The sequence below is a fragment of the Schistocerca americana genome, unplaced genomic scaffold, assembly GCF_021461395.2.
Source record: "Schistocerca americana isolate TAMUIC-IGC-003095 unplaced genomic scaffold, iqSchAmer2.1 HiC_scaffold_650, whole genome shotgun sequence".
In the NCBI taxonomy this organism is placed as follows: domain Eukaryota; kingdom Metazoa; phylum Arthropoda; class Insecta; order Orthoptera; family Acrididae; genus Schistocerca; species Schistocerca americana.
Window position 1 is genome coordinate 27,616 of NW_025726402.1, and position 13,557 is coordinate 41,172.

General features: G+C 54.2%; 1 protein-coding gene across 1 annotated transcript; it reads left to right on the forward strand.

Annotated features, from left to right (window-relative positions):
* Window positions 1-5,270: 5,270 nt before the first annotated feature.
* LOC124588703 lies at window positions 5,271-7,745 on the forward strand. Its single transcript, XM_047131483.1, has 2 exons — window positions 5,271-5,720; window positions 5,841-7,745. Exons 1-2 carry the CDS (start codon window positions 5,271-5,273, stop codon window positions 7,743-7,745), a joined length of 2,355 nt encoding a protein of 784 aa, XP_046987439.1.
* The last annotated feature ends 5,812 nt before the right edge of the window (window positions 7,746-13,557 follow it).

Below are 13,557 nucleotides of genomic sequence, written 5' to 3' on the forward strand. Positions count from 1 at the left end.
TCAGCTGTCCTTCAAGTTGAGCTGTCCTCTCAACTTGAGCTGTCCTCTCTACATGAGCTGTCCTCGCAAGCTGTGCTGTCCTCGCAAGCTGTGCTGTCCTTGAAAGCTGTGCTGTCCTCGCAAACTGTGCTGTCCTCGGATGCCGTGCTGTCCTCAAAAGCCGTGCTGTCCTCGCAAGATGTGCCATCCTCGCAAGCCGTGCTGTCGTCGCAATCCGTGCTGTGCTCACAAGCCGTGCTGTCCTCGCAAGCTTTGCTGTCGGCGCAAGCTCTGCTGTTCGCGCAAGCTTTGCTGTCCGCCCAAGTTGTGCTGTCCTCGCAAGTTGTGCTGTCCTCTCAAGTTGTGCTGTCCTCTCTAGTTGAGGTGTCCTCTCAAGTTGAGCTGTCGTCTCACGTGGAGCTGTCCTCTCAAGTTGAGCTGTCCTCTCAAGTTGAGCTGTCCTCTCAAGTTGAGCTGTTCTCTCAAGTTGAGCTGTTCTCTCAAGTTGAGCTGTCCTCTCAAGTTGAGCTGTCCTCTCTAGTTGAGCTGTCCTCTCTAGTTGAGCTGTCGTCTCACGTGGAGCTGTCCTCTCAAGTTGAGCTGTTCTCTTAAGTTGAGATGTCCTCTCAAGTTGAGCTGTCCTCTCAAGTTGAGCTGTCCTCTCAAGTTGAGCTGTCCTCGCAAGCTCTGCTGTCCTCGCAAGCTGTGCTGTCCACGTAAGCCGTGCTTTCCTCGCAAGCCGTGCTTTCCTCGCAAGCCGTGCTGTCCTCGCAAGCCGTGCTGTCCTCGCAGTCCGTGCTGTCCTCGCAAGCCATGCTGTCCTCGCAAGCCGAGCTGTCCTCGCAAGCCATGCTGTCCTCGCAAGCTGTGCTGTCTTCGCAAGCTTTGCTATCCTCGCAAGTTGTGCTTTCCTCTCAAGTAGTGCTTTTCTCTCAAGTTGAGCTGTCTTCTAAAGTTGAGCTGTCCTCTCAAGTTGAGCTGTCCGCTCAAGTTGAGCTGTCCTCTCAAGCTGAGCTGCCTCTCAAGTTGAGCTGTCCTCTGAAGATGAACTGTCTTCTCAAGTTGAACTGTCCTCGCAAGCTGTCATGTCCTCGCAAGCTGTGCAGTCCTCGCAAGCTGTGCCGTCCTCGCAAGCTGTGCCGTCCTCGCAAGCTGTGCTGTCCTCGCAACCTGTGCTGTCCTCGCAAGCTGTGCTGTCCTCGCAAGCTGTACTGTCCTCGCAAGCTGTGCAGTCCTCGCAAGCTGTGCTGTCCTCGAAAGCTGTGGTGTCCTCGAAACCTGTGCTGTCCTCACAAGCTATGCTGTCCTCGCAAGCCGTGCTGTCCTCGCAAGCCGTGCTGTCCTCGCAAGCTGTTCTGTCCTCGCAAGCTTTGCTGTCCTCGCAAGTTGTGCTTACCTCTCAAGTAGTGCTGTCCTCTCAAGTTGAGCTGTCTTCTCAAGATGAGCTGTCCTCTCAAGTTGAGCTGTCCTCCCAAGTTGAGCTGTCCTCTCAAGTTGAGCTGTCCTCTCAAGTTGTGCTGTCCTCTCAAGTTGAGCTATCCTCTCAAGTTGAGGTGTCCTCTCAAGTTGAGCTGTCCTCTCAAGTTGAGCTGTCCTCTCAAGTTAACCTGTCCTCTTAAGTTGAGCTGTCCTCTCAAGTTGAGCTGTCCTCTCAAGTTGAGCTGTCCTCTCAAGATGAGCTGTCGTTTCAAGTTGAGCTGTCCTCTTAAGTTGAGCTGACCTCTTAATTTGAGCTGTATTCTCAAGTTGAGCTGTCCTCTGAAGTTGAGCTGTCCTCTCGTTGAGCTGTCCTTGCAAGGTGTGCTGTCCTCGCAAGCTGTGCTGTCCTCACAAGCTGTGCTGTCCTCGCAAACCGTGCTGTCCTTGCAAGCCGTGCTGTCCTCGCAAGCCGTGCTTTCCTCGCAGGCCGTGCTGTCCTCGCAAGCCGTGCTGTCATTGCAAGCCGCACTGTTCTCGAAACCCATGTTGTCCTCGCAAGCTGTGCTGTCCTCGCAAGCTTTGCTGTCCTCGCAAGTTGTGCTTTCCTCTCAAGTAGTGCTTTCCTCTCAAGTAGTGCTGTCCTCTCAATTTGAGCTGTCTTCTCAAGTTGAACTGTCCTCTCAAGTTGAGCTGTCCCCTCAAGTTGAGTTGTCCTCTCAAGCTGTGCTGTCCTCTAAAGTTGAGCTGTCCTCTCAAGTTGAGCTGTCCTCTCAAGTTGAACTGTCCTCGCAAGCTGTGATGTCCTCACAAGCTGTGCCGTCCTCGCAAGCTGTGCTGTCCTCACAAGCTGTGCTGTCCTCGCAAGCTGTGCTGTCCTCGCAAGCTGTGCTGTCCTCGCGAGCTGTGCTGTCCTTGCAAGCCGCGCTGTCCTGGCAAGCCGTGCTGTCCTCGCAAGCCGTGCTGTCCTCGCAGGCCATGCTGTCCTCGCAAGCCATGCTGTCCTCGCAAGCCGTGCTGTCCTCGCAAGCCTTGCTGTCCTCGCAAGCCTTGCTTTCCTCACAAGCTGTGCTGTCCTCGCAAGCTTTGCTGTCCTCCCAATTTGTGCTTTCCTCTCAAGTAGTGCTTTCCTCTCAAGTAGTGCTGTCCACTCAAGTTGAGCTGTCTTCTCAAGTTGAACTGTCCTCTCAAGTTGACTTGTCCACTCAAGTTGAGCTGTCCTCTCAAGCTGAGCTGTCCTCTCAATTTGAGCTGTCCTCTCACGTTGAACTGTCCTCTGAAGTTAAACTGTCCTCGCAAGCTGTGATGTCCTCGCAAGCTGTGCTGTCCTCGCAAGCTGTGCCGTCCTCGCAAGCTGTGCTGTCCTCGCAAGCTGTGCTGTCCTCGCAACCTGTGCTGTCCTTGCAAGCTGTGCTGTCCTCGCAAGCTGTGCTGTCCTTGCAACCTGTGCTGTCCTCGCAAGCTGTGCTGTCCTCGTAAGCTATGCTGTCCTCGCAAGCCGTGCAGTCCTCGCAAGCTGTGCTGTCCTTGAAAGTTGTGCTGTCCTCGCAACCTGTGCTGTCCTCGCAAGCTATGCTGTCATAGCAAGCCGTGCTGCCCTCGCAAGCCGTGCTGTCCTCACAAGCTGTGCTGTCCTCGCAAGTTGTGCTTTCCTCTCAAGTAGTGCTTTCCTCTCAAGTAGTGCTGTCCTCTCAAGTTGAGCTGTCTTCTCAAGTTGAGCTGTCCTCTCAAGTTGAGCTGTCCGCTCAAGTTGAGCTGTCCTCTCAAGTTGAGCTGTCCGCTCAAGTTGAGCTGTCCTCTCAAGCTGAGCTGCCTCTCAAGTTGAGCTGTCCTCTGAAGATGAACTGTCTTCTCAAGTTGAACTGTCCTCGCAAGCTGTGATGTGCTCGCAAGCTGTGCAGTCCTCGCAAGCTGTGCCGTCCTCGCAAGCTGTGCCGTCCTCGCAAGCTGTGCTGTCCTCGCAACCTGTGCTGTCCTCGCAAGCTGTGCTGTGCTCGCAAGCTGTGCTGTCCTCGCAAGCTGTGCAGTCCTCGCAAGCTGTGCTGTCCTCGAAAGCTGTGCTGTCCTCGAAACCTGTGCTGTCCTCGCAAGCTATGCTGTCCTCGCAAGCCGTGCTGTCCTCGCAAGCCGTGCTATCCTCGCAAGCTGTTCTGTCCTCGCAAGCTTTGCTGTCCTCGCAAGTTGTGCTTACCTCTCAAGTAGTGCTGTCCTCTCAAGTTGAGCTGTCTTCTCAAGATGAGCTGTCCTCTCAAGTTGAGCTGTCCTCCCAAGTTGAGCTGTCCTCTCAAGTTGAGCTGTCCTCTCACGTTGTGCTGTCCTCTCAAGTTGAGCTGTCTTCTCAAGATGAGCTGTCCTCTCAAGTTGAGCTGTCCTCCCAAGTTGAGCTGTCCTCTCAAGTTGAGCTGTCCTCTCAAGTTGAGCTGTCCTCTCAAGATGAGCTGTCGTTTCAAGTTGAGCTGTCCTCTGAAGTTGAGCTGTCCTCTCAAGTTGAGCTGTCCTTGCAAGCTGTGCTGTCCTCGCAAGCTGTGCTGTCCTCACAAGCTGTGCTGTTCTCGCAACCCATGCTGTCCTCGCAAGCTGTGCTGTCCTCGCAAGCTTTGCTGTCCTCGCAAGTTGTACTTTCCTCTCAAGTAGTGCTTTCCTCTCAAGTAGTGCTGTCCTCTCAATTTGAGCTGTCTTCTCAAGTTGAACTGTCCTCTCAAGTTGAGCTGTCCCCTCAAGTTGAGTTGTCCTCTCAAGCTGAGCTGTCCTCTAAAGTTGAGCTGTCCTCTCAAGTTGAACTGTCCTCTCAAGTTGAACTGTCCTCGCAAGCTGTGATGTCCTCACAAGCTGTGCCGTCCTCGCAAGCTGTGCTGTCCTCACAAGCGGTGCTGTCCTCGCAAGCTGTGCTGTCCTCGCAAGCTGTGCTGTCCTCGCAAGTTGTGCTGTCCTTGCAAGCCGTGCTGTCCTCGCAAGCCTTGCTGTCCTCGCAAGCCTTGCTGTCCTCACAAGCTGTGCTGTCCTCGCAAGCTTTGCTGTCCTCCCAATTTGTGCTTTCCTCTCAAGTAGTGCTTTCCTCTCAAGTAGTGCTGTCCACTCAAGTTGAGCTGTCTTCTCAAGTTGAACTGTCCTCTCAAGGTGACTTGTCCGCTCAAGTTGAGCTGTCCTCTCAAGCTGAGCTGTCCTCTCAATTTGAGCTGTCCTCTCACGTTGAACTGTCCTCTGAATTTGAACTGTCCTCGCAAGCTGTGATGTCCTCGCAAGCTGTGCTGTCCTCGCAAGCTGTGCCGTCCTCGCAAGCTGTGCTGTCCTGGCAAGCTGTGCTGTCCTCGCAACCTGTGCTGTCCTTGCAAGCTGTGCTGTCCTCGCAAGCTGTGCTGTCCTTGCAACCTGTGCTGTCCTCGCAAGCTGTGCTGTCCTCGTAAGCTATGCTGTCCTCGCAAGCTGTGCAGTCCTCGCAAGCTGTGCTGTCCTTGAATGTTGTGCTGTCCTCGCAACCTGTGCTGTCCTCGCAAGCTATGCTGTCATAGCAAGCCGTGCTGCCCTCGCAAGCCGTGTTGTCCTCACAAGCTGTGCTGTCCTCGCAAGTTGTGCTTTCCTCTCAAGTAGTGCTTTCCTCTCAATAAGTGCTGTCCTCTCAAGTTGAGCTGTCTTCTCAAGTTGAGCTGTCCTCTCAAGTTGAGCTGTCCGCTCAAGTTGAGCTGTCCTCTTAAGTTGAGCTGTCCTCTCAAGTTGAGCTGTCCTCTCAAGTTGAGCTGTCCTCTAAAGATGAGCTGTCGTTTCAAGTTGAGCTGTCCTCTGAAGTTGAGCTGTCCTCTCAAGTTGAGCTGTCCTTGCAAGCTGTGCTGTCCTCGCAAGCTGTGCTGTCCTCACAAGCTGTGCTGTTCTCGCAACCCATGCTGTCCTCGCAAGCTGTGCTGTCCTCGCAAGCTTTGCTGTCCTCGCAAGTTGTGCTTTCCTCTCAAGTAGTGCTTTCCTCTCAAGTAGTGCTGTCCTCTCAATTTGAGCTGTCTTCTCAAGTTGAACTGTCCTCTCAAGTTGAGCTGTCCCCTCAAGTTGAGTTGTCCTCTCAAGCTGAGCTGTCCTCTAAATTTGAGCTGTCCTCTCAAGCTGAGCTGTCCTCTCAATTTGAGCTGTCCTCTCACGTTGAACTGTCCTCTGAAGAGGAACTGTCCTCGCATGCTGTGATGTCCTCGCAAGTTGTGCTGTCCTCGCAAGCTGTGCCGTCCTCGCAAGCTGTGCTGTCCTGGCAAGCTGTGCTGTCCTCGCAACCTGTGCTGTCCTTGCAAGCTGTGCTGTCCTCGCAAGCTGTGCTGTCCTTGCAACCTGTGCTGTCCTCGCAAGCTGTGCTGTCCTCGTAAGCTATGCTGTCCTCCTAAGCTGTGCAGTCCTCGCAAGCTGTGCTGTCCTTGAATGTTGTGCTGTCCTCGCAACCTGTGCTGTCCTCGCAAGCTATGCTGTCATAGCAAGCCGTGCTGCCCTCGCAAGCCGTGTTGTCCTCACAAGCTGTGCTGTCGTCGCAAGTAGTGCTTTCCTCTCAAGTAGTGCTTTCCTCTCAAGTAGTGCTGTCCTCTCAAGTTGAGCTGTCTTCTCAAGTTGAGCTGTCCTCTCAAGTTGAGCTGTCCGCTCAAGTTGAGCTGTCCTATCAAGCTGAGCTGTCCTCTCTAATTGAGCTGTCCTCTCAAGTTGAGCTGTCCTCTCAAGTTGAGCTGTCCTCTCAAGTTGAGCTGTCCTCGCAAGCTGTGCTGTCCTCACAAGCTGTGCTGTCCTCGCAAGCTGTGCTGTCCTCGCAAGCCCTGCTTTCCTCGCAAGCCGTGCTGTCTTCGCAAGCCATGCTGTCCTCGCCGGCCGTGCTGTCCTCGCAAGCCGTGCTGTCCTCGCAAACCGTGCTGTCCTCACAAGCTGTGCTGTCCTCGCAAGTTGTGCTTTCCTCTCAAGTAGTGCTTTGCTCTCAAGTAGTGCTGTCCTCTCAAGTTGAGCTGTCTTCTCAAGTTAAGCTGTCCTCTCAATTTGAGCTGTCCCCTCAAGTTGAGCTGTCCTCTCAAGCTGAGCTGTCCTCTCAAGTTGAGCTTTCGTCTCAAGTTGAGCTGTCCTCTCAAGTTGAATTGTCCTCGCAAGCTGTGATGTCCTCGCAAGCTGTGCCATCCTCGCAAGCTTTCCTGTCCTCACAAGCTGTGCTGTCCTCGCAAGCTGAACTGTCCTCGCAAGCTGTCCTGTCCTTTCAAGCCGTGCCATCCTCACAAGCTGTGCTGTCCTCGCAAGCTGTGCTGTCCTCGCAACCTGTGCTGTCCTCGCAAGTTGTGCTTTCCTCTCAAGTAGTGCTTTCCTCTCAAGTAGTGCTGTCCTCTCAAGTTGAGCTGTCTTCTCAAGTTGAGCTGTCCTCTCAAGTTGAGCTGTCCGCTCAAGTTGAGCTGTCCTCTCAAGCTGAGCTGTCCTCTCTAATTGAGCTGTCCTCTCAAGTTGAGCTGTCCTCTCAAGTTGAGCTGTCCTCTCAAGTTGAGCTGTCCTCGCAAGCTGTGCTGTCCTCACAAGCTGTGCTGTCCTCGCAAGCTGTGCTGTCCTCGCAAGCCCTGCTTTCCTCGCAAGCCATGCTGTCTTCGCAAGCCATGCTGTCCTCGCCGGCCGTGCTGTCCTCGCAAGCCGTGCTGTCCTCGCAAACCGTGCTGTCCTCACAAGCTGTGCTGTCCTCGCAAGTTGTGCTTTCCTCTCAAGTAGTGCTTTGCTCTCAAGTAGTGCTGTCCTCTCAAGTTGAGCTGTCTTCTCAAGTTAAGCTGTCCTCTCAATTTGAGCTGTCCCCTCAAGTTGAGCTGTTCGCTCAAGTTGAGCTGTCCTCTCAAGTTGAGCTTTCCTCTCAAGTTGAGCAGTCCGCTCAAGCTGAGGGGTCCTCGCAACCTGCGCTTTCCTCGCAAGCTGTGCTGTCTTTGCAAGCTGTGCTGTCCTCGCAAGCTGTGCTGTCCTCACAAGCTGTGCTGTCCTCGCAAGCTGTGCTGTCCTCGCAAGCTGTGCTGTCCTCGCAAACTGTGCTGTCCTCGCAAGCTATGCTGTCCTCGCAAGCTGTGCTGTCCTTGGAAGCTGTTCTGTCCTCGCAACCTGTGCTGTCCTCGCAACCTGTGCTGTCCTCACAAGCCGTTCTCTCCTCGCAAGCTGTGCTGTCCTCGCAAGCTGTGCTGTCCTCGCAAGCTGTGCTGTCCTCGCAAGCTGTGCTCTCCTCGCAAGCTGTGCTGTCCTCGCAAGCTGTGCTGTTGTCTCAAATTGAGCTGCCCTCTCAAGTTCAGTTCCCCTCTCAAGTTGAGCTGTCCTCTCAAGTTGAGCTGTCCTCTCAAGTTGAGCTGTCCTCTGAAGTTGAGCTGTCCTCTCAAGTTGAGCTGTGACGTTGAGCTGTCCTATCAAGTTGAGCTGTGCTCTCAAATTGAGCTGTCAAGTTGAGCTGTCCCCTCAAGTTGAGCTGTCTTCTCAAGTTGAGCTGTCCACTCAAGTTGAGCTGTCTGCTCAAGTTGAGCTGTCCTCTCAAGCTGAGCTGTCCTCTCAAGTTGAACTGTCCTCTCAAGTTGAACTGTCCTCGCAAGCCGTGCTGTCCTCGCAAGCTGTGCTTTCCTCGCAAGCTGAGCCGTCCTCGCAAGCTGTGCTGTCCTCGCAAGCCGTGCTGTTCTCGCAAGCTGTGCTGTTATCGGAAGCCGTGCTGTCTTTGCAAGCCGTGCTGTCATCGCAAGCCGTGCTGTCCTCGCAAGCTTTGCTTTCCTCGCAAGCTTTGCTGTCCTCGGAAGCTGTGCTGTCCTCTCAAGTTGTGCTGTCCTCTCAAGTTGAGCTGTCCTCTCAAGTAGAGCTGTCCTCTCAAGTAGATCTGTCCTCTCAAGATGAGCTGTCCTCTCGAGCTGTCCTCGCAAGTTGAGCTGTCCTCTCAAGTTGAGCTGTCCTCTCAAGTTGAGCTGTCCTCTCAAGTTGAGCTGTCCTCTCTACTTGAGCTGTCCGCTCAAGTTGAGCTGTCCTCCCAAGTTGAGCTGTCCTCTCAAGCTGAGCTGTCTTCGCAACCTGTGCTTTCCTCGCAAGCCGTGCTGTCCTCGCAAGCTGTGCTGTCCTCGCAAGCTGTGCTGTCCTCGCAAGCTGTGCTGTCCTCGCAAGCTGTGCTGTCCTCGCAAGCTGTGCTGCCCTCACAAGCTGTGCTGTCCTCGCAAGCTGTGCTGTCCTTGGAAGCTGTGCTGTCCTCGCAACCTGTGCTGTCCTCGCAACCTGTACTGTCCTAACAAGCCGTTCTCTCCTCGCAAGCTGTGCTGTCCTCGGAAGCTGTGCTGTCCTCGCAAGCTGTGCTGTCCTCGCAAGCTGTGCTGTCCTCGCAAGCTGTGCTGTCCTCGCAAGCTGTGCTGTCCTCGCAAGCTGTGCTGTCCACGCAAGCTGTGCTGTCGTCTCAAGTTGAGCTCCCCTCTCAAGTTCAGCTGCCCTCTCAAGTTGAGCTGTCCTCTCAAGTTGAGCTGTCCTCTCAAGTTGACCTGTGCTCTCAAATTGAGCTGTCAAGTTGAGCTGTACTCTCAAGTTGAGCTGTCCTCTCAAATTGAGCTGTCCTCTCAAGTTGAGCTGTCCTCTCAAGTTGAGCTGTCCTCGCAAGCTGTGCTGTCCTCGCAAGCTGTGCTGTCCTCGCAAGCCGTGCTGTCCTCGCAAGCTGTGCTGTCCTCGCAAGCCGTGCTGTCCTCGCAAGCCGTGTCGTCCTCGCAAGCTGTGCTGTCCTCGCAAGCTCTGCTGTCCACGCAAGCTGAGCTGACCTCCCAACCTCTGCTGTCATCGCAAGTCGTGCTGTCCTCGCTAGCCGTGCTGTACTGAGAAGCCGTGCTGTCCTCGCAAGCTGTTCTGCCCTCGCAAACTTTGCTGTCCTAGCAAGCTTTGCTGTCCTCGCAAATTGTGCTGTCTTCTCAAGTTGTGCAGTCCTCTCAAGTGCAGCTGTCCTCTCAAGTTGAGCTGTTCTCTCAAATTGAGCTGTCCTCTCAAGTTGAGATTTCCTCTCAAGTTGAGCAGTCTGCTCAAGTTGAGCTGTCCTCTCAAGTTGAGCTGTCCTCTCAATCTGAGCTGTCCTCGCAAGCTGTGCTGTCCTCGCAAGCTGTGCTGTCCTCGCAAGCTGTGCTGTCCTCGCAAGCTGTGCTGTCGTCGCAAGCGGTGCTGTCCTCGCAAGCTGTGCTGTCCTCCCAAGCTGTGCCGTCCTCGCAAGCTTTGCTGTCCTTGGAAGCTGTGCTGTCCTTGCAACCTGTGCTGTCCTCGCAACCTGTGCTGTCCTCTCAAGCCGTTCTCTCCTCGCAAGCTGTGCTGTCCTCGCAAGCTGTGCTGTCCTCGCAAACTGTGCTGTCCTCGCAAAATGTGCTGTCCTCGCAAGCTGTGCTGTCCTCGCAAGCTGTGCTGTCGCCTCAAGTTGAGCTGCCCTCTCAAGTTCAGCTGCCCTCTCAAGTTGAGCTGTCCTCTCAAGTTGAGCTGTCCTCTCAAGTTAACCTGTCCTCTTAAGTTGAGCTGTCCTTTCAAGTTGAGCTGTCCTCTCAAGTTGAGCTGTCCTCTCAAGATGAGCTGTCGTTTCAAGTTGAGCTGTCCTCTGAAGTTGAGCTGTCCTCTCAAGTTGAGCTGTCCTTGCAAGCTGTGCTGTCCTCGCAAGCTGTGCTGTCCTCACAAGCTGTGCTGTTCTCGCAACCCATGCTGTCCTCGCAAGCTGTGCTGTCCTCCCAAGCTTTGCTGTCCTCGCAAGTTGTGCTTTCCTCTCAAGTAGTGCTTTCCTCTCAAGTAGTGCTGTCCTCTCAATTTGAGCTGTCTTCTCAAGTTGAACTGTCCTCTCAAGTTGAGCTGTCCCCTCAAGTTGAGTTGTCCTCTCAAGCTGAGCTGTCCTCTAAAGTTGAGCTGTCCTCTCAAGTTGAACTGTCCTCTCAAGTTGAACTGTCCTCGCAAGCTGTGATGTCCTCACAAGCTGTGCCGTCCTCGCAAGCTGTGCTGTCCTCACAAGCGGTGCTGTCCTCGCAAGCTGTGCTGTCCTCGCAAGCTGTGCTGTCCTCGCAAGTTGTGCTGTCCTTGCAAGCCGTGCTGTCCTCGCAAGCCTTGCTGTCCTCGCAAGCCTTGCTGTCCTCACAAGCTGTGCAGCCCTCGCAAGCTTTGCTGTCCTCCCAATTTGTGCTTTCCTCTCAAGTAGTGCTTTCCTCTCAAGTAGTGCTGTCCACTCAAGTTGAGCTGTCTTCTCAAGTTGAACTGTCCTCTCAAGGTGACTTGTCCGCTCAAGTTGAGCTGTCCTCTGAAGCTGAGCTGTCCTCTCAATTTGAGCTGTCCTCTCACGTTGAACTGTCCTCTGAAGTTGAACTGTCCTCGCTAGCTGTGATGTCCTCGCAAGCTGTGCTGTCCTCGCAAGCTGTGCCGTCCTCGCAAGCTGTGCTGTCCTGGCAAGCTGTGCTGTCCTCGCAACCTGTGCTGTCCTTGCAAGCTGTGCTGTCCTCGCAAGCTGTGCTGTCCTTGCAACCTGTGCTGTCCTCGCAAGCTGTGCTGTCCTCGTAAGCTATGCTGTCCTCGCAAGCTGTGCAGTCCTCGCAAGCTGTGCTGTCCTTGAATGTTGTGCTGTCCTCGCAACCTGTGCTGTCCTCGCAAGCTATGCTGTCATAGCAAGCCGTGCTGCCCTCGCAAGCCGTGTTGTCCTCACAAGCTGTGCTGTCCTCGCAAGTTGTGCTTTCCTCTCAAGTAGTGCTTTCCTCTCAAGTAGTGCTGTCCTCTCAAGTTGAGCTGTCTTCTCAAGTTGAGCTGTCCTCTCAAGTTGAGCTGTCCGCTCAAGTTGAGCTGTCCTCTTAAGTTGAGCTGTCCTCTCAAGTTGAGCTGTCCTCTCAAGTTGAGCTGTCCTCTCAAGATGAGCTGTCGTTTCAAGTTGAGCTGTCCTCTGAAGTTGAGCTGTCCTCTCAAGTTGAGCTGTCCTTGCAAGCTGTGCTGTCCTCGCAAGCTGTGCTGTCCTCACAAGCTGTGCTGTTCTCGCAACCCATGCTGTCCTCGCAAGCTGTGCTGTCCTCGCAAGCTTTGCTGTCCTCGCAAGTTGTGCTTTCCTCTCAAGTAGTGCTTTCCTCTCAAGTAGTGCTGTCCTCTCAATTTGAGCTGTCTTCTCAAGTTGAACTGTCCTCTCAAGTTGAGCTGTCCCCTCAAGTTGAGTTGTCCTCTCAAGCTGAGCTGTCCTCTAAAGTTGAGCTGTCCTCTCAAGCTGAGCTGTCCTCTCAATTTGAGCTGTCCTCTCACGTTGAACTGTCCTCTGAAGTTGAACTGTCCTCGCAAGCTGTGATGTCCTCGCAAGTTGTGCTGTCCTCGCAAGCTGTGCCGTCCTCGCAAGCTGTGCTGTCCTGGCAAGCTGTGCTGTCCTCGCAACCTGTGCTGTCCTTGCAAGCTGTGCTGTCCTCGCAAGCTGTTCTGTCCTTGCAACCTGTGCTGTCCTCGCAAGCTGTGCTGTCCTCGTAAGCTATGCTGTCCTCGCAAGCTGTGCAGTCCTCGCAGGCTGTGCTGTCCTTGAATGTTGTGCTGTCCTCGCAACCTGTGCTGTCCTCGCAAGCTATGCTGTCATAGCAAGCCGTGCTGCCCTCGCAAGCCGTGTTGTCCTCACAAGCTGTGCTGTCCTCGCAAGTTGTGCTTTCCTCTCAAGTAGTGCTTTCCTCTCAAGTAGTGCTGTCCTCTCAAGTTGAGCTGTCTTCTCAAGTTGAGCTGTCCTCTCAAGTTGAGCTGTCCGCTCAAGTTGAGCTGTCCTATCAAGCTGAGCTGTCCTCTCTAATTGAGCTGTCCTCTCAAGTTGAGCTGTCCTCTCAAGTTGAGCTGTCCTCTCAAGTTGAGCTGTCCTCGCAAGCTGTGCTGTCCTCACAAGCTGTGCTGTCCTCGCAAGCTGTGCTGTCCTCGCAAGCCCTGCTTTCCTTGCAAGCCATGCTGTCTTCGCAAGCCATGCTGTCCTCGCCGGCCGTGCTGTCCTCGCAAGCCGTGCTGTCCTCGCAAACCGTGCTGTCCTCACAAGCTGTGCTGTCCTCGCAAGTTGTGCTTTCCTCTCAAGTAGTGCTTTGCTCTCAAGTAGTGCTGTCCTCTCAAGTTGAGCTGTCTTCTCAAGTTAAGCTGTCCTCTCAATTTGAGCTGTCCCCTCAAGTTGAGCTGTCTTCTCAAGCTGAGCTGTCCTCTCAAGTTGAGCTGTCGTCTCAAGTTGAGCTGTCCTCTCAAGTTGAATTGTCCTCGCAAGCTGTGATGTCCTCGCAAGCTGTGCCATCCTCGCAAGCTTTCCTGTCCTCACAAGCTGTGCTGTCCTCGCAAGCTGAACTGTCCTCGCAAGCTGTCCTGTCCTTTCAAGCCGTGCCATCCTCACAAGCTGTGTTGTCCTCGCAAGCTGTGCTGTCCTCGCAACCTGTGCTGTCCTCGCAAGTTGTGCTTTCCTCTCAAGTAGTGCTTTCCTCTCAAGTAGTGCTGTCCTCTCAAGTTGAGCTGTCTTCTCAAGTTGAGCTGTCCTCTCAAGTTGAGCTGTCCGCTCAAGTTGAGCTGTCCTCTCAAGCTGAGCTGTCCTCTCTAATTGAGCTGTCCTCTCAAGTTGAGCTGTCCTCTCAAGTTGAGCTGTCCTCTCAAGTTGAGCTGTCCTCGCAAGCTGTGCTGTCCTCACAAGCTGTGCTGTCCTCGCAAGCTGTGCTGTCCTCGCAAGCCCTGCTTTCCTCGCAAGCCGTGCTGTCTTCGCAAGCCATGCTGTCCTCGCCGTCCGTGCTGTCCTCGCAAGCCGTGCTGTCCTCGCAAACCGTGCTGTCCTCACAAGCTGTGCTGTCCTCGCAAGTTGTGCTTTCCTCTCAAGTAGTTCTTTGCTCTCAAGTAGTGCTGTCCTCTCAAGTTGAGCTGTCTTCTCAAGTTAAGCTGTCCTCTCAATTTGAGCTGTCCCCTCAAGTTGAGCTGTTCTCTCAAGTTGAGCTGTCCTCTCAAGTTGAGCTTTCCTCTCAAGTTGAGCAGTCCGCTCAAGCTGAGGGGTCCTCGCAACCTGCGCTTTCCTCGCAAGCTGTGCTGTCTTTGGTAGCTGTGCTGTCCTCGCAAGCTGTGCTGTCCTCACAAGCTGTGCTGTCCTCGCAAGCTGTGCTGTCCTCGCAAGCTGTGCTGTCCTCGCAAACTGCGCTGTCCTCGCAAGCTATGCTGTCCTCGCAAGCTGTGCTGTCCTTGGAAGCTGTGCTGTCCTCGCAACCTGTGCTGTCC